We start from the raw sequence: 20,201 nt of genomic DNA on the forward strand, positions 1-20,201 counted from the left end.
AGTTAATTTAAATTGTGGAAGAAATAATACAGTGTAAGGAGTTGTTATACAAAATATATTATGTCTGACATATGTTGCTGGGCTGTGTGCTCTTGAGACAAAAGAAATGTGAGCAGAATGTTGGGTGCAGAGATGTAAAGTATAGCTGTTTAAATAATATCTTTTGTTATAGTTTTTTTAAACTAAAAACCCATTTTACATAATCTTTTTTTTTTAATCATTTAGCTTCAGCTTTTTTTTAAGAACCCAGTTTGTAGTTAAATCTAAGATGTTATTTTACAAATAGAATTATTTACCATTCTTTTGTTGGAGTATTAATTAAATAAAAAAATCAGATTTGAAGGTAAATAAATAGTACTTTTTAAACTTTAGCATTTTGAAGTTAATGCTAAATTAAAAACACCTCCCAATTTTTGCACTTTTTAAAAGTAGTTAAACAAGTGAAAACTACTTTTGGGAATAAGCTTAAAGCTCTTTGAGATACAAATTATACATTTTTCATTTTCGATATTTTTTAACTCATTTTTTTGAATTTTACTTAAAAATATAATGAAATAACTTAAGGTTATACATCATTAAACTATAACAATCCAGTATTAAACAAGGATGACAGGAATAAGAAAAGAAAATTCTATTTTGAAAACTTTTCAACATATTTTTAGAAAGTTTTTAATTTTGTTTTTTTTTTAATTTCAAACTACATTTCATCATGCTGATCTACTCTTACTCTTGTTGAGCTTTGTTTTATTTATTAAGTCTTGTTATAAAAAGAGAATAATTTATTTCGAAACAATTTCTTTCATGGTTGGAGGGGATTTTATAATTTGTGTAAACAGAAACCGCGGGAACGGTAAATCTCATATGAAAAAGATTGTATTTTTGAACCACATACCTTAGATACTTCCGTTAGAAGCAGATATTAATTATTAATTGTATGTCATTCGGCTATAAGCATGATAACTTTAGTTTATTATACTGAATTTTAATTTTATTATTATTTTACTCAAAAGAAAATAAATTATTCATTTCACTGTATCTCATGTTTTTGTGTCTTCCGCCATTGACTGAAGTTCCAGATCATGTGTGATTTGGCGCGAAGGCGCCAAATTGTAACCCCTCCCTACGAATGTATTATGACGCCATCATTATCATGAGTAAAACTGGGTCTATTGCGAGAATATCAGGAACAAATGTTTGAAAATAGTGTTTGAATATGAATTTTTGGACTTAGTTCTTAGTATCAGTGCTGTGGACAATTTATTTTATGTTATTTATTTGTAGGTAACATAGGTTTTATTTCAGCCGTTGTCAGATTCTGTGGTCGTCTACACCTACAAAATGGGCTTAGCAGGAGATGGAGAAGAAACTATTTTTAAGAAATATCAAACCTTGTGTAATGACTTAAATATGGATAAAGATGCAGCAAATAAAGCTTGGAATAGTTATGAAACCATAATGCAAAACTATTCACTCGAGGTAAGCAAGGTTTTATATTCGTATCTAGTTGCGTATTTCTGAGACCAGTTTCATTTTATTATCATCAATTTTATACCAGTATTGAGAAATATTGGTGAAACTTTTGTCTACCTCCGTTTTTTCGGTGTATATTAATATTTTACATTTTTTACTTAGGTTATGTTATAACTAAAATGAATATTGCTTTTCGAGACGTGACAGGATTTCGCTTCTTCGATCTGTACGCGTTTATGTTTCTTAGTTCTAAACGAATAATTCACTTGTTTTTCAAAGTTACGGTCTTGAGATACGGTTGTATCTACTTTTTTGGTTGGCCCTTTAACATATGTTACATAGGCACTGTCAGATATTTAGCTCCTTTTTAGTATTCGTACATTATGCAGTGAATAATTGGTAGAATGGTTTTTGTTGTGGATTGGCCTAATTTTTGTGTTTCTTAATTTTATAGGCCAGAATGTGTAACATCATTACTATTCAATTTGTTTTAATAAACTAGCCGTGTTCTTTTTTAAGTAACTAATTGATTACAATTTATACTATTTCAACCCCATAATGAATCGTTTTTTAGTTGTAATTTTTTGAATAATTTTATTTTCCATTCATCACTTTTAATTTAATGTATATATCTTTAAGATTTTAAGGTGGTCATTTGATAAATTATGTTGATGTGTTATTACTATACAGTTTCAATTGTGAGATTGTAACAGACTGCAAAAAAACATACTGACCGTATCTTATGAAATGTTAATGACATTGTTTTAATCTTATGCTGTATTAAACAATTTTCTTTTAAGTATTTTTATATTCTAGCAGAATTAAGTTTAAGGAGAATTAAGCTTTGATCATAAAGCTTATTTGTTGTTTCTTATGTAGAGATTATTGACTGCCATTATTATTGTTTTAAGAATTTTAATCATTACAAGTGTGGATTTCTATAATGTTTGTGTAGAAAGTGATGTAAATAATTGAATTCATTATTTCTTATGTTATAGAAATGTTTATATAATGGAAATTATTTATATATGCTCTTATATTAATATATGCAGCTTGTAATTTTATTTTTGCTCATTATTGTGATATAGACAAATTTCATTTACTTTCTTAACATTTATGTTTGAAACTTTATGAAATTTCACACTAGAGAATATCACAATTTGAATTATAGAAAATTGATACTCAGCTTAAATTTTGTTTTTAATTATTATACCAAATGGAGTAGCCTTGAAAAAGTAAACAGTGAGTGAATATTTCAAATTCAAATACTGATATCTGATCACTTTCTGGGTAATGGAAGGTATTTACATAATTTACCCAGTAACATTTTATATAATGTTGTTATAATGTTATAATTTTGTTTAAAAAAATTTTTTAGGGTGACCAGTTGCATTGGTTGGGATGTGCACTGCATGTAGCATGCCGCAAAGCAACACCACCAACTGTTGGTCAATCATCGCAGTTGGTTGAGGGAAATTTAGTTAGCCTGACACGTTTATTGAGGCTATGCAAATTAAGGTATACATGAAGTTATCTTATTATAAACATGAATATTAGTTATATATGTTGTACCCACCGGGTTGGTCTAGTGGTGAACGCGTCTTCCCAAATCAGCTGATTTGGAAGTAGAGAGTTCCAGCGTTCAAGTCCTAGTAAAGCCAGCTATTTTTTTTTTACACGGACTTGAATACTAGATCGTGGATACCGGTGTTCTTTGGTGGATGGGTTTCAATTAACCACACATCTCAGGTATGGTCGAACTGAGAATGTACAAGACTACACTTCATTCACACTCATACTTATCATCCTCATTCATCCTCTGAAGTATTATCTAAACGGTAGTTACCGGAGGCTAAACAGGAAAAAGAAAGAAAGTTATATATGTTGTATGTGATATGTTACATTTATGTATAACTAGAAATTTAAATATTCTATTAGTAGAAAGAAGGAAATATGTAGTAATTGGTATTAGTTGAGTTTTTAAATAAATTTACATTTTCATTTATAATGAAAATGTGTTTATTTTTGTACATTGAATTCTGTTAAGCATAATATTTTTGATACAAATTTTATTACTCATTCCTATTTGATTTACTGTTTGAGGTAGAGTATGTGACCACAAAAATCCCCTTGCCTAACTCCAAATTGGAAAAATGCATATAGAAAACATTTTTTTTTTTTTTTTTAATTAATGAAAGAAGTTATTTTCTGTTAAATTTGTCAAACTATTTATTTCAATTGCTACAACCTTCCCGGTTTCGATCCAAGTTCTTGAAAACTGGTGACGTAGTTGATACTATTTTCTTAAAAATTATAGATTTTATGAAAACTTTGTTTTTACCTAGATCATAAATTCGTTTGAATTAAAATTTTTCTTTCTTACCCAACCTCTGACATTGTTACCTCATTAATTGATAAAGTGTGAAAGTATAATTTAAAAGAAAAGTGATTGTAACCACACATAAAACTATTATTACATACATTAAATTAATTTCAAGTTCATGAAGAACTTGTAATATGGAAATTTTGTTTTCTAGTACTTCTTTTATGTTATAGCCCAGTGTTTCGAAATGTATTTTGAAAAAAAAGCATGGATTGTGTAAGAAAAAACCCATCTCTCTTTGCTGTTATTTACTAATGAAAAATTATGCATGAGGAGAGGATTTTTATTCCTATTCAAAAAGAGTGATTTAAGAAAATTGACTTAAAATTAGTATGTACATAAGTCAGAGACTTTAAAATAAAGAAAAATTAAAGATTTGAAAAACTCAATTATTTTTAACATAATCCCCATTTATTTTGATGCACTTATTGTATTGATTTTCTTTTTTATGCCTTCCAAAAATTATAATTTATTGAACTCTCCAAAATACTCATTCGTTTCAGCATTCAATGAGAATTTTTTTCCAGTAAGCCACTTCTTTAGGTTTGGAAATAAAAAGAAGTCTGAAGGGGTAAATTTGGGGAGAAGGGTAGGTGAGGAAATAATTCATAATGCAGATAAGTAGCTGACATTTTCATGATGAAAGAGCACTTTTTTCTTGTTAAATTAGGCTGTTTTTTCTTCAGTACTATATCGAGTCTCTGTAATAATTAGGCATAATACTCTTCTGTGTTTGTTTTTCCCTTCTGTAGGTTGTCAATCAATATTATGCAATGTTCATCCCAGAAAACCGTTACCAGCTGATAGAACCATCTTTGCCTTTTTCAGAGCGGGTTTATTTGTTTCGCACAGTCCACATTTTTAAGTACCATTTTGTTTCCTGCATACAATAATGTATCCACATTTCATCGACAGTAACATAATGCTGCAAAAACTTCTACAAAATGTCAAATATTACTTTAGTCATCTTGCAGCACTGCTTTTATCAGGTGTCAGCAATCATGGCACCCATCTTATCGGTAGCTTCCACATACCCAACCAATTATGCAAAATTTACCGTACATGTTAAGTTGAAATGTTTATGACTTGCTAATTTCATGTATCATGTTGTTTGGCGATTTTCCAATATGATATCATGAATTTTATTTATTATTTTGTGAGTAGTTACTGCTTTTAGACATCCCCAGTGCTCGTCATCACTTGACTCTTATGACCATAGTGAAATTTAGTAAACCTCTTTTTGAACTATTTCATGCTAAGGAGCAGACTCACCATAATACCTTTGAAACTTTTGTTCTGTTTCCTTTCCCGAAGACATTCAGAAAATGTATTTAATAGTCTACTGCAGCAGCTGTAGCTTACCATAATACTCACCCAAAATGAATACCATATCAGCGTATTCCTCTGTTGTAAATAAGTACAACATTACTTCAATGGCAAACTGATCACGTTCAAACTAAAATTCACAGAAACCCTCTAACGACAGCACAATTCACAGTACCTGATATACTTAATGTACCTTACAGAATGATTTTAATACAGTATTGTGTGTTGTTGATAAGCTGTTATTTTATTGACAACTTTGAATTAATAATTTTTCAAATATTTTATTGTATTTCTATCATTAATAAAAAAAATTATTATCTTAAATAATTTTTATTTTACAATTGTGTAATTTCCAATTTTTTTAGAATTTGACAGTAAATTTTGTTAAATCTTTTGTGTTTTATTCAACTTATCTTAGATAATTTTGTTCAAATTAAATTCTCTACAAGTTTTTTTTTAAAGAAGTTTTTTATGTGTTTATTACCCATTTAACAAAGTTATTATACATAAAAAACAGGGTTTTTTACTCCATTTTATTGGTTTTCCTTCCAGATTTCTCAAAAACTACTGCACATACGATTCTACAAACTATTTTATTAGATTTTTCAGGTAATAGTAAACGACAATCATAAAACAAATAAATAAAAAAAAAGTATAGTAATCACAACCACAATAATAATAATAATAATAATAATAATAACAGACAATAAAAAAATCTCACAATAATATTTATGACAATAATGGTAACAGTAAACAATTATAATATTGTATGTCAATAAAAACACATAATCATAAATGTCAATAATAATCAGAGATTACATACTAAACAGAATGATTTTTTCCTTCATTTTCACGAGTAGAATAGATGATGAAAGGAGAACTTCATGATACACCTGTATATATAAAAAAATATGAGCTGCAGCAGCTGCGTTATTAATTAATCATAGTCTTAATTTTTGTAAAATTCCATTTTTGTCTGTAGTTGTTAAAAAGACAGTAAGTAGATAAAAATAAGTCATTATTAATCAGTACTGTGTTAGACTACTAACAGGAATAAAGTAGAAAATTATATTTAAAAGGTTTAAATACTATTTTGTAAATTGTCTTTGAATATCTCAGATGTCAAAATCTTGTAGTTAGAGAAAAAAATCTAATTAAATAGTTTGTTTTCCATATTAATCAGTACCAAAAAATCCTCATTTAGAGCAAATTGCAAATTATTTCATTATCCCGTATAAATTTACTAGTATCTAATTCAAAATTAAGTTTAACATTTTTAGATAAAGAAGTTTTAAGTAATTGTGGTTGATGAAAAGACTGCAGATCTCCATCTGTAATTAATGTTTTTAAATAATCCTTTTTTATTTTTAATATTGATTATTTTCTTTTTATTATAAGTGTAAAATTATAGATGAAGAAAAGTTTGTAATCAAATCCAAGATTAGGTCATTTGAAAGTCATTGTGCCTACCATTTCACTAACATGCTATCCATTTAGGTTAAAGTCTTTTTAACATGAAAAATTAAATATAATTACTATTACAAATTATACTTGAAGCATGTGTGTTTTTTCTATACTAATTAATTGATTTAATAGTTTTTATTATTCAGGATATTGAGAGATTGACAATTGAAAATGTTTATGTAATTACAATTTATTGGTTTAAAAACAAGTAAAACAAGAGAGATCAATGATAATGACAATAGTAGTAATAATAATAGTAAACGACAATCATAAAACAAATAAAAAAAGTATAGTTATCACAACCACAATAATAATAGTAATAATAATAACAACAGACAGTAAAAATATCTCACAATAATGTTTGTAATAATGACAACAGTAAAGTTATAATATTAAATGTCAATAAAAACAAACCATAAATGTCAATATTAATAATAATAATAAAAGAGATATTACATACAAAACAGAATTTAAAGTACTTGTCAGGATTTATTCACAGGTAGATAAATAATGAAACTGGAATTCAGTCCCATTGACAAAAGGCATAGCATGACCGCTAGTCAACACTTTAATCACTAGTCTTGTATTAACAACAGTAGTACAATAGATAAGAGAAGTATAAAGTTCTTTTACTGCAAATACCTTTGCTGTTCACAAATAAAACTACCCTAACATTTTATGAATGAAATTTAGTATATTATCTCTTTCACTTACAGTAACTCGCTTATAGTCTTACAGTTACTGAACCATTTCATAAACATGTTTTTGTGTCCCGGGATTACTTGTGATGTCACCTTAATTGCGCAGACTTAGTTCACTTTGAAATTCACTCCTTCACCGACTTCTTCACAGAATATTCTTGCTGACTGACATCGCAGAGCCTCCTTGTAGAACTGATTTTTAACTACTTTTCCCCTAGAGTATTTTTTACTCCTTTCTTTACCTGTTGGACCAGACCCCAGTTGAGCATGATGATCGACCGAGCCCTTTTGTTCCCATGCATTCCTAACCTTGGTCCAGTAACTCTTCTCACAGAATGAACATATGTTTAGGTATGTCACAATTTTTTTTACTCCTTTCTTTACCTGTTGGACCAGATCCCAGTTGAGCATGATGATCGACCGAGCCCTTTTGTTCCCATGCATTCCTAACCTTGGTCCAGTAACTCTTCTCACAGAATGAACATATGTTTAGGTATGTCACAATTTTTTTTACTCCTTTCTTTACCTGTTGGACCAGATCCCAGTTGAGCATGATGATCGACCGAGCCCTTTTGTTCCCATGCATTCCTAACCTTGGTCCAGTAACTCTTCTCACAGAATGAACATATGTTTAGGTATGTCAGTGGGCAATATTACAAAAGGTGATTGTTAAATGGACCTGTTACCTTTACCAAAAGGTTTTTTTTTAGCTTTTTTCTGATTTCCTCCCATTATTATATTTTCTATTAGTTTCTTCTTAATTGATAGGAATCCATTACACAGTTCCATTATATTGGTCTTGTTACAATATCAATACTGCATTATATTGTGTGCAATGATTTGAGTTAACAATGTTTTGAGATGGTAATTTTCAATGTTTTTCTCTACTAATTTTTTATGATAATCATACATTTTATATAAAAGTGTATTTATAGACTAAATGGTATTTGGTTTTCAGCTTTATTCAATTTATAAATAAAATAAAGAAATGGGCAGACATGACAAATTTGTCACAGGACTTTCGGACCAGGGTGGAACGATTGGAACGAAATTTTGCTGTTTCTACTGTTATTTTTAAAAAATTTCAACCCATCTTCTCTGAAATGTTTCATGACCCTTTAGCTGAAAACCATAAACAACAGCGATCTAAAAAACAAAGGTAAAAGAAAAATTTTGTGTTAATTTAATTGTAATATATGGAAAAATAAATTTTCTTTTTCAAATTGATGGCCATTTGAATTATATTTATTTGGCATTAAAATTTTAATAACTTTTTTTAAGTTAGGTATTTATAAAATTATGAAAAATAATGGAATTTTTAATGTTTAAGAAAAATACTTTATTTATTACTGTTTGTTATATAATAACATACAATTTTTCACGCAATTAATCTGCTGTCTTATTTCTTATATGATTTTAAACTATCTAAAATAGAAATCATTTGGAAATAGGTAATATAGGGGATATCTGAAAAGTCTGGAAAAATAAAGAAAATAAATTTTTCAAGAAAACTTACTTTTCAATGTAATCTTTTAATTCTATACTATTTAAAGTACAACAGTGCTCAAGTTTGTTAGTCCCATTTTTACATTATAATTTATCCAAGTCTTCAAAGTAGGCATATGTTTTGGAAATAACTTAAATCATTTTTACGTATGCCTCCTTCCTGCAAACTACTTATTCATATTTGGAAACAGATAATAGCTCAAAGATGCTAAGTCTAGTGATTAGGGAGGATGTTGAAGAATTGTACTTTCTGAGCAATCGCAGTAGAATGAGCTGGGCAATGTCAGTGGAAACGTTTTTATCAAATGTGACAGTTTTTCTTTTATTTTTTCATTTAGATGATCAGCAAAGATTTGTAATGTTGGCTAGATATCGTTTTACTGTTCTCCAGAAAGTCAACAAAGATTATGCCAAGAGCATCCCAAAAGGCTGTGGCCATTACCTCCTGATGGAACAGTTTTCACCTTCTCTGTAGCAAGTTCCCCAACTGCAACTATTTTGACTGTTCCTTGGTATCTGGTTGGTATGATTTAACCAAGTCATCAAATGTTATGAAATTGTTAAAAAATTCCTCTCATTTTTACTAAAATGGTTCTGAACTGTGCTTAAAGATAGTTGTCCATGCTTTTGATCAGTTGTGAATATGTGGAATTTATCTTAGAGAGTTTTACATTAGTAAATATTGAAAAATATGATACACCTGTTCAGTTGAGGTGTTTGTTGTCACAGCAATTTCATATACTTCTTATATTTTATTCTCCATTAATATCAAGGATTATTCAATATTCTTCGAGTAGTTACCTCAGTAGGTCGTCCAGAATGTTCATTGTCGTTTGTGCTCATATGATCATTCAGAAAATAACCAAACCATTTTTAAAGTGTTAAAATTTATGGAACTGGTTCACTATAATGTTTATCCAACTTTAATCTACAGAACATTTTTTGTTTCAGAAATTGTTGTTTTGTTTGATCACCATACACAGTTCTTTTCACCCATTTTTCATGAATCATAATACTTGATCGACTTAAATGATTGCCAACAACAGAATTATGAATATATCTGATTATGTAGTTGTAAGTTTTTAATGGATGTGCAGGAAACTAAGATTGACCTCAACAATGAATTGCAAGCACAATCTCTTGAATTGGATGGAGTTCAAACAATCCTAGGATATTCTTATATGAACATTACATTACATTACATTACTAGACCAAATGTCTAATATTAAACTTCAGTAATGTAATTAAACTGTGTACATTAGCAAAAACGTGATTAGGGAATAAGATAACTTTTTTACTATTTTTTATGTAGTAAGATGTTCAGGCTTTATTTATCTGTGAAGATGTGAGTAATATTAGAAAAACATTCCATTATTTATCAAAATTGTAGATTTTTATAGTGAAATGAAATTAATACATTTTGAAGTAGATTTCATTGCTGCTTAGAAACATATACATTTAATATTATAAAATTACGTCTATCAAGTCAGGAACCTTTTTTTTTTTTTGACTTCATGCAATACACAGATGCGTTTCCTATAAATAATTCATGGCCTGATGAATATTGCATTAGTTTGTCAGTTGGTTTGAGTCTGTTAAATGTTTAACCTTGTGCAAGATGGATAGAATATCGTTAAAATTTAACTGAACTGCAGTTTTTGTAGGTAATACATTTTTATATTTGTACTTAACTTAGCGTTTTGTATTTCAGTGTAACAGAATTAACATTTTGTTTGACACTTGCCTGAAAATTACATTTGTGAATCAGATAATTTTATCTTTATATACATGAAATTATACATCTATGTAATATTAATGAATATGACTTCATAATTAAAATTAGATAGTAATGTAATGTCTACAAACAAGTAATTTTTTCTTTTCATCAATTAATGTTATTTATTCTGTTATATAGGAATATGCCATGCACTCTGTCAAGATTATTTGAGTTTACTTGGACTTTATTCATTTGTGTAAAAGCTCAGGTATCTGACATTAGTGATGATCTCGTTAATTCCTATCATTTACTCCTTGCTTGCTGTGATCTCATTTATATGAATGCAGTATTATCTGATCGAAGAGATCTTCTTAATAATAATTTTTCTGGTAATTTTTTTTCCTGTAGTTATTTATTATAAATTTTTAGCTGTTAGATATTCTGGTAACCTTCAATAATTTTTTTATTGTTACCAATTGGTTGCACTGTTATTAATGGCATCTGTTATTAAAGCAGTTAGGTTTTTTTTATGTGCGTAATATAATAATATTTTGATCTATGTTGTGTTTATTTGTATAATTTACTTTTATGAAATTTAGTGTAATTATATATTTCATATTGTAGAGCATTAAGTTTCAGGTTAAAAAATATTGAAATTTATTATAACGCATTGATGACCATCTTATGTTATTTAATTATGGGATAAAGGGGTTTCTGACCACCTTAAGCCACAAAAGTGAATGAGTGTTAGTTAATAATAGAGCCAATAGTAACTACTGAAGAAAGTGCTAGATGGTTCCTAAAAGTTTTCTCAAAGTGTTATTTCTACATAATTATGTTAATTAATTTTTAAAAAGGGTTGTTACACCAATCAGCAAATTTGTAAATATGATTGTGGTTTTGTTTTAATATATATTTTAGTTTGATGTAAAGAAATGAAAAAAATATGTAATTGTCCTACATACACCATAACTTCTCAATAATTATACTGATAGACAAATAAAAGATTTTTTTAATGTTTCTGTAAGTGTGATACCATTTCTTGAATTGCGTTTTTGTGTACATTACACATCTGTAAATACAATTTTTCTGTCACCCTTAGTTTTAAATAAATGATGCTTAAAAAAAAAATAAGGGAAAATATAGTTAAAATTTGTAAAATTTATAATTTTGCATGGCCATACCTGTGTTAGAATGATTTTGCTGATGATTTTCTTATAAATAGCCTCAGCCACATCCCGAATTAATGTCCAACAGTAATCGGCTAGAATGTTAAGTATTCCATTTCCCTTTATAGTGGCTTTCCATCACCAAAATGTCTCTGTGGAAACGTTCACCATGTTCGTCACTTACGTCTCCAAGGTTGTCTGGGGAAAAAAATCCAGATGTAAGTAGAGGGAAAAGTATTTTCAAAGACATATTTGTATTTGTTGGATTTTTGTTTGCTGAGAAAGTTTTTGCAAACGTTTTTAAATGAAGCCCAAGCTGCACTTTCTACATTATTTAACATAGAGTTTAAATACATCATCTTTGACCAACTCTCTTATTTGAAAACCAACAAATATTCCTTCTTTAATTTTTAAAGAAAATTAGAGGCAAAGTGCCAAGTGGTATACCTTGGCATCCCCTCACCCCTAGAAGGCTTGAATGAGCAAATCAAATATCAAGACCATGCTCATAGGGGGATCGTCCAGCGTGAGTTTGTACCTCCTGGGACAACTGTTAACTCTAAATTTTTCATAGAAGTCCTTTTTTTATACATGTAGACTTTGTGACATTACTTTTCAGACAGACCTTGTACAGTTTAAAATAGCAAATTTAACAAAGAAATTTTTAATTTTTTGTTGGCAGCATTCATAACATTATATAACCAGATCACATTTTTCTTGTTTGCAAATAGCAATGTACATACTAAAGCTGTTGTTTCATATCATAAATGTCAGTGAAAAATCAGAAATTGAACAGTGCATGAATATGAAATTTTTGCTTAAAACATCACTGTCTCCGAGACATTAATGCTGCTTTAACAAGCATACGGAAAATCAACAGTGACGAAAACAGCAGTTTACAATTGGCATAAGAATTTTAGTGATGGTCATGTTAATGTAGATGACATTTGTAATGGGAGCTTGTTTACCTAGACAAATGAAGAAAATATTAAGCGTGTGGAAGATATTTTTCGAAGTGATAGAAGAAAAATTATCAAGAAAATGGCATCAATAGTTGGGATTTCAGTCAGAAGTTGCCACATATGTTCAATAATGATCTGAACATGCATCGTGTTTATCAACACATTGTTCCAAATATGTTTTGTGTGGATCAGAAAAAAATCTTGCATGACACTGGTAAGAAACCCACCCTATCACCTTATGTTGAGTAATATAACAGCAGATAAGAGAATGTTTTTTGTATGATCCACAGACCAGTCATTAAGAGTGGAAATTAATGTCTCCACATTTACAGAAAATTTGTTTAAATAGGAGCAAAAGAAAAGTTAAATTTGTTTTAATAGGAGCAAAAAAAGTTATGTTGGTGGAAGTGTTTTGATTTTTGGGGGATTGTTCCCTATAGACAAATTCCTATTTCATTCCTGATGGGCAAACAGTGAATTAGGAAATGTATGTCATATCCTTCTCCATTTAGAGGATGCAGTAAGAAGGAAGAATCCTGAACAATGGGAAACAAAAATTTGATTCTTTTACATGACAATACAAAACACACTCATCTGTGCTTGTCAAAAAGTACCTGGCACAAAAAAATTGTAACAGCTTGAGTATCTACTATATTCTCTGATTCGGTATCAGCTAGTTTTTTTACTTGTTTTTATGATTGAAAAATCCTTTGAAAAAAAGATACAAGTATGCTGATAACATGACGGCAAAGCAGCTAAGGAAAAAATATCTCATAATGGGTTCCAGGTATGTTTCCAACAACTTTATAAATGTTGGCAAAAGCAACAAAGCTGCAAATGTTTGCAAAAAATCAGTAAATGTTTAGCTGCCCAGGTAATATACTCTAAAACTCTTGAAAATAATTTCAGTAACCATTAGAACCTACCTTGTACATATTTCATTAATAACATTTTAAGCCTTTGTTTACACTCATTGAATTGTACTGTTATTTGTGTGTAATGTAGTATCCTTAGCATTTTATTATTTTCATGTATTTTCTTTCTCACTTTTAGTAATAATACTGATATGATATTAGAAAAAATACCTATACTTTTTTTTTACATAATTAAATTATCTTCATTAACAGAGTAGGCAGCATATATAATGGAGTGTTTCTTAACAGAATTGGGTTTAATTTTATTACTTTATTTGTTCAATTTTTTCTTATCGCTGTGATGTATGTTAAGCACCCTGAGATAGAAGAAATTAAGATCTTTTCTTTGAAATTAATGTTATACTCTAAAACTCTTGAAAATAATTTCAGTAACCATTAGAACCTACCTTGTACATATTTCATTAATAACATTTTAAGCCTTTGTTTACACTCATTGAATTGTACTGTTATTTGTGTGTAATGTAGTATCCTTAGCATTTTATTATTTTCATGTATTTTCTTTCTCACTTTTAGTAATAATACTGATATGATATTAGAAAAAATACCTATACTTTTTTTTTACATAATTAAATTATCTTCATTAACAGAGTAGGCAGCATATATAATGGAGTGTTTCTTAACAGAATTGGGTTTAATTTTATTACTTTATTTGTTCAATTTTTTCTTATCGCTGTGATGTATGTTAAGCACCCTGAGATAGAAGAAATTAAGATCTTTTCTTTGAAATTAATGTTAACTATATATGATGAACAAAGTGAAGTGTTACTTTTATGGTTGTATCACCTGCAATTAGATTGCTTAGTATGTTGCTGTACAATAATTTATTCATGTCAGTGAAGAAGGCAACAAGAAATTTCTCACTTTCCCTAATTATCATGACATGATGTTCCTAGTTATCATATCGCTTGTTATCTTTGAGAATAGTAGTATTAGTTACAGGAGTAACGTAGTTTGAATCAGCTCATTCATAGACAGGTTTTTATGATGACACCTAAAAGACAGACAGTACATTGCAGAGTATATATATATATATCAAAGTGGTAAAATTTTGGTATTATTTTGTTAAAGTAAACTACCTATAATATTTTAATTTTAGGATAGCTTATTGTAATTTATGACTTTTATTTTTGGTTATATGTACGTGGCTCGGCTGATAAATTTTGCACATCTATGCTTAGCATGGGAATGAAAAGAGATATTGGATGAAATAAAAGATTAATAAAAGTACAGTACCTTTAGCTACAAAATGCAGTATTTATTTTTCAATATAATCCCTGTTTACACTCGTCACACTTTTCCCAACATGTGACAAGTTTTTGCATTCCATCACTGAACAAAATCTTTCTCTAATCCAAGTGGCCACAGCTTCCTTAACTTCACCATTGCTGATGTAATGATTACCTTTGAGATGAGGGAAGAAATGGAAGTTGGAAGGAGCCAAATCCAGCGAGCATGGTGGATGCGGAATAGGCTCTAAGAGCTTGCAGAGAGTTTGCGTGGTACACATTGTGCACAGATTTTGCGGTAACCCAATTGCTTGATAATATGGTCTACTTGTTCTTTAGATATGCCTAACTGAATAACAATGCGTTGCTGGGTGATTCGTCGTCCACTTTGAAGCAAAGCATCCATTTTAGCTATCATGTGCTGCTATGCCCAACTTGATAGTACCTATTGTCTTCATGTAGCACGCTAGTATGCATAATTTATCAGCCAAGCCTTGTATTAATTATAGTTGGTTTTTATGAAGTCTTATGATCTATTTAGTATTAATGGAATGAAATAAATTTATAGGTTTACCTCAGAATTTTAATAATAAAGATTATACTCGACCCAGTGAACCTCAATGTATAATACATGATCTTTGTGAGAACCATGATGGTATATTAATGGAAGCTAAAAGTATAAAGGAATATTGCTGGAAAAGCTATATGAGAAAGTTTTTTGAGAAGAAAGTAAGTGTTACTTATATCTTATTTGTTTTTAGGCCTTCATTTATTCATTTTGTATTTCCCATGTTAAATTTTAGAATATTCATACTTAATAATTAGTTTTGATTTTGTAATTATGTTACTGTTAGTATTTTTATTTATTTATTTTTTTTTTATTAATTCACCATATAAGTTCTTATATGCTTATTAGCTTTTGTAGCATATGAAAAATGACATGCCTGACCAGGATTTGAACCCAGACCTCCAGATGAAAAGCCGAGACACTACCACTCCATCACAGAAATCAGTTTATTTATGTAACTGCAAAAGAACAAACTGAAGCCAGTTTGTGTAGCTACTTCTGTATTTAAATTAAATACTTAATTTATTAAACAGTGATAAATAAAAAGTTGTACCCTTGGAGTGTGTAATCTGTTTTCAGGTTAAGGATTAAAACTTTAAAAAATTCCTGCAATGTAAAACAAAATCAGGCTTGTTACCAGAATAATGTAAATTTGTAAAAAAATTATAATCATCAGTGTAAACCACAGATTCAATTTCAATTTTCATGTAATATGCCTTGTTTAGAGGTGGCATGATGTTATAAAATTTACAGTGGACTTTGTTAAAACATTTATTGTACCTAAAACAGCCTGCAGAATTAACATTGCACTAGTCAAAACTGCAGTTAAGTAATGGGTCTTGATTAAAGTAAATAACATAACATTAATAAATATACATAAATATAACATTAATAGATAAACAATTCTCATTGTTTTAACCCTCAAAACTGGCATTTACAATTTTCTCAATCAGCCAGGCGTTTTCTGTAACACAACACCAATAGTGAAAAAAATTAAATTTTTATTTTAAGTCTGTTTGAAATTTTAAATCTGTTTTTATTTTATATTCGCAAAATTTATAAGAAGATAAAAGTAATATTTTAATGCTTGTTCATGGTATAAGCCCAAAAGAAGGATGTAAAGAGACACTGGTCCTAAAATGAAAATAAAATAATTGTTATTTAGCCTATTGAATTTAAATAACACTCTCCTGTGACCTAATTCACAAATGAGTAAATATAAATGAGAAATTTTCTTTACCAAAATTTCATTTAAATAAAAGTATGGGTGTCGTCTAATCATATATGTAGATACTTTTTTTTATCCAAGTTAGACCCTACTGCTTGGATTCATTAAGGAATATGCTACAGGTATTTCCTGATCTTCCTAATGGTCTGCAAATCAAGAGAATAATGCATTAATAAAGCATTTGTTTTCTGATACAAGTTTTTATGATTAGATCAAAAACAATATGCATCTGAACATCTAGAAAAAAATTGTCTCGCTTCATAGATAAGCACAGATGACCTGACCACATGGATACTTTTACTTCCAGCTAGCTATTCACGACACACCTGTATAGAAGTCTAGGATTTCCTTGATGACTCTTTTCCAAGTCAATGAATTGATTGATTGAACTGGCCCAATCGCATGACCACCTTGTTCCTTACATGATGTCAGTCATTTTTTATGGGTTTTATTGATCAAGTACTAGCCATACCTTTCAGTTTACCTGAACTCAAAATTAAATCATCTTTGTTATTGCAGGCTGTACTTTCGGTGATACTTGGATCAAACCAAAGTGCCTGTTGATATTTTACTCTATATTTTTCCTATAAAATGACAAATCTTTATTCTGATCAGAACATAATATATTATATAGATCACATTGTTATAAGATAAATTGTAGTAAAAACAAATTATTAGATAAAAAATTATATGTTTAAAGTCCATATTGATTATTTAAATACAAAAACATGAATTAATGTTAAGGCAAGTACAAAAAATATAAAAAATTTAGGTATTTTTTAAAAGCTGGGAAATGGCTGTGTCGGTAGGCAGTTTTTTATTCTACAGTAGGGTAAAAACCCCACTCTGTGTGTATTCTGAATTACTTTGAACATGTTAGATTGTTTTTGAACCAATTTGTAATTATTAAAACTTCAATAACATATTCAGAAAAAGCTCCATATGTGTCCTCCCAAGTGAAAAATATAAATTTTGAAAATTAATTGCAGGACCTCAGCACCTCAGAGAACAACTAAAACTTGTTTACTTGTTTTGCTAGATGAATTACACCTAGCAAAAGTAAAAGGAAATAATTTTTTAAGCACGAACTAAAGTCGAATTATGAATTTATCAATGGGTCAACAAATTGCATTCAACTAAAATCAAAGTAGATTGTGAAAAAGTTAATCCTGATTTTTTTTTAAAATAATTAAATTATTAATTTACATTAAAGAGTGTTAAATTATTAATTTACATTAATGAGTGGATTAAAGAAAAGTGTTCAGAAGTGGAAAGAGAAATGATCATTGGTAAAATAGATGAAGGATACAGGAAAGTTAAGGAGAATTTTGTGATACATAAATTAAAATCTAATAATGTGTTGCATAAAGATGGTACACTGATTTATAATACGAAAGAAAAGGTTGATAGGTAGGTGGAATATTTTAAAGTTATATAGAGGCAGAAGAAGAAGTCGAAGAGGATAAAAAGGGAGATAAAATACTGAGATCTGAATTTAATAGAGCATTAAAAAATTTGAATGGTTCTTCCTGGGATAGACTGGATACCTGCAGAATTACTGTGCAATGCAGGTGAGAAAGCTATAGATAGATTATACAAACTGGTGTGTAATTATGAAAAAGGGGAAGTTCCACTAGACTTAAAAAAGTGTTATTGTCATGATAACAAAAAAAGCAGGAGCAAATAAATGTGAAGAATGCAGAACAATTAGCTTAACTACTCACGCATCAAAAATCTTGACTAGAATTTTATACAGAAGAATTGAGAGGAGAGTAGAAGAAGTGTTAGAAGACCAATTTGGTTTCAAGAAAAGTATAGAAACAAAGGAAGCAATTTTAGCGCTTGGATTAAGAAGGAAGATTAAAGAAAAACAAACAGACATACTTGGCATTTGTAGACTTAGAAAAGGCATTTGATAATGTAAACTAGAATAAAATATTCAGCATTTTAAAAAATTTAGGGTTCAAGTGTAGAGATAGAAGAACAAGTGCTAACATTTACAGGAACCAACATTAATAATTGAAGAACATAAGAAACAAGCCATAATAAAAAATGTATTCTGACAAGGATGTTCCATACCCACGTTATTTTTTAATTTTTACATAGAACTGGCAGTTAATGATATTAAAAAACAATTCAGATCTGGAGTGACAGTGCAAGGTGAAAAGATAAAGATGCTATGATTTGCTGATGATATGGTAATTTTAACTGAGAGAGTAAAAAACATTTAGAAGAAACGATGATTGGTATGGATGAAGTCCTACGCAAGAATTACCACATGAAAATAAGAACAAAATGAAAGTAATGAAATGTAGTAGAAGTATTTTACATGGATCACTGAATATAAAAATAGGAAGAGAAAACATTATGGAGGTAGAAGAATTCTGTTATTGGGGAAGTAGAATTACTAAAGATGGATGAAGCAGGAGCAATATAAAATGCCAAATAGCTCAGCCGAAACAAGCTTTCAGTCAGAAATTTGCTTACATCAAAAATTAATTTAAACGTCAGGAAAACATTTTTGAAAGTATATGTTTAGAGCGTAGCTTTATATGGAAGTGAAACTTGGATGATTGGAATACCTGATTTGAGTATTTGAGAAGAAAAGATTAGAAGCTTTTGAAATGTGTTGGTATAGGAGAATATTAAAAATCAGATGGATGGATAAAGAGAAAAATTGAGAAGTGATAAGGCAAATTGATAAAGAAAGAAGCATGTGGAAAAACTTAGTTAAAAGAAGAGACAGCCTTATAGGTCCCATATTAAGCCATCCTGGAATAGTCACTTTGGCATTGGAGGGATAGCTAGATGGGAAATATTGTGCAGGCTGGCAACGCTTGGAATTTGTAAAACGAGTTGTCAGGGATGTAGGATGTAGGGGGTATACTGAAATGAAACGACTGGCCCTAGATAGAGAATCTAAGAGAGCTGCATCAAACCAGTCAAATGACCAAAGGCAAAAAAATGTAATTGTTGAAAGTGATCATTTGCTGAAGTAATTCAATTAAAGTCTGTGTATGTATATATATATATACATATACATACACATACACATACGCATACATATATACACACAAACATACATACATGTGGGCTATTTGGAAATTAACTTCTGATACTCTATATAGCACGAAGGATTGGGGTTAGCGATTCCATCTTTGCACAGTTGCATAGCCCAGTTCATTGCAGTTCTAGTAGTGTTACTGGAAATATTGCTTTCTTGTTTGAAATGGCTGCCGTCATAGAAAATCCTGCCAACTATGAAGTGAATGCTATTGTCAGTTTCCTTCACACAAAAAACTTGTCAGTTGCTGACAATTCATTGTGAACTTTGTGCAGTATATGAGGAAATATCATGAGTGAGATTGTGGTAAGTAAGCGGTGCTCTATGTAGACATTTATGACAATGAAAGAAGTGGTCGACCTTCAATTGTCATAGATGACAATTGAGGGTGTAAATAAGATCTTGGTTGATTTTATGGAAAGGGGCTAGACAATAAATGCTGAAACATACTGCGGAACTATGAAGAAATTGAGAAGGACCAT

General features: G+C 29.4%; 1 protein-coding gene across 3 annotated transcripts in view; it reads left to right on the top strand.

Annotated features, from left to right (window-relative positions):
* Window positions 1-1,121: 1,121 nt before the first annotated feature.
* LOC142321585 (retinoblastoma-like protein 1) overlaps window positions 1,122-20,201 on the top strand; it is a 79,947-nt gene continuing 60,867 nt past the window's right edge. For 2 of the 3 annotated variants that reach the window (XM_075359794.1, XM_075359795.1), the window contains exons 1-5: window positions 1,122-1,476; window positions 2,849-2,988; window positions 8,303-8,503; window positions 10,766-10,956; window positions 15,428-15,588. In XM_075359794.1, coding sequence (XP_075215909.1) covers window positions 1,339-1,476; window positions 2,849-2,988; window positions 8,303-8,503; window positions 10,766-10,956; window positions 15,428-15,588 — 831 coding nt within the window. In that variant the 5' untranslated portion in view covers window positions 1,122-1,338. The remainder of the gene's footprint in view (window positions 1,477-2,848; window positions 2,989-8,302; window positions 8,504-10,765; window positions 10,957-15,427; window positions 15,589-20,201) is intronic. The other variant, XM_075359796.1, reaches the window with a different exon arrangement.

The sequence above is a fragment of the Lycorma delicatula genome, chromosome 3 (genome assembly GCF_047948215.1).
Source record: "Lycorma delicatula isolate Av1 chromosome 3, ASM4794821v1, whole genome shotgun sequence".
NCBI lineage: Eukaryota > Metazoa > Arthropoda > Insecta > Hemiptera > Fulgoridae > Lycorma > Lycorma delicatula.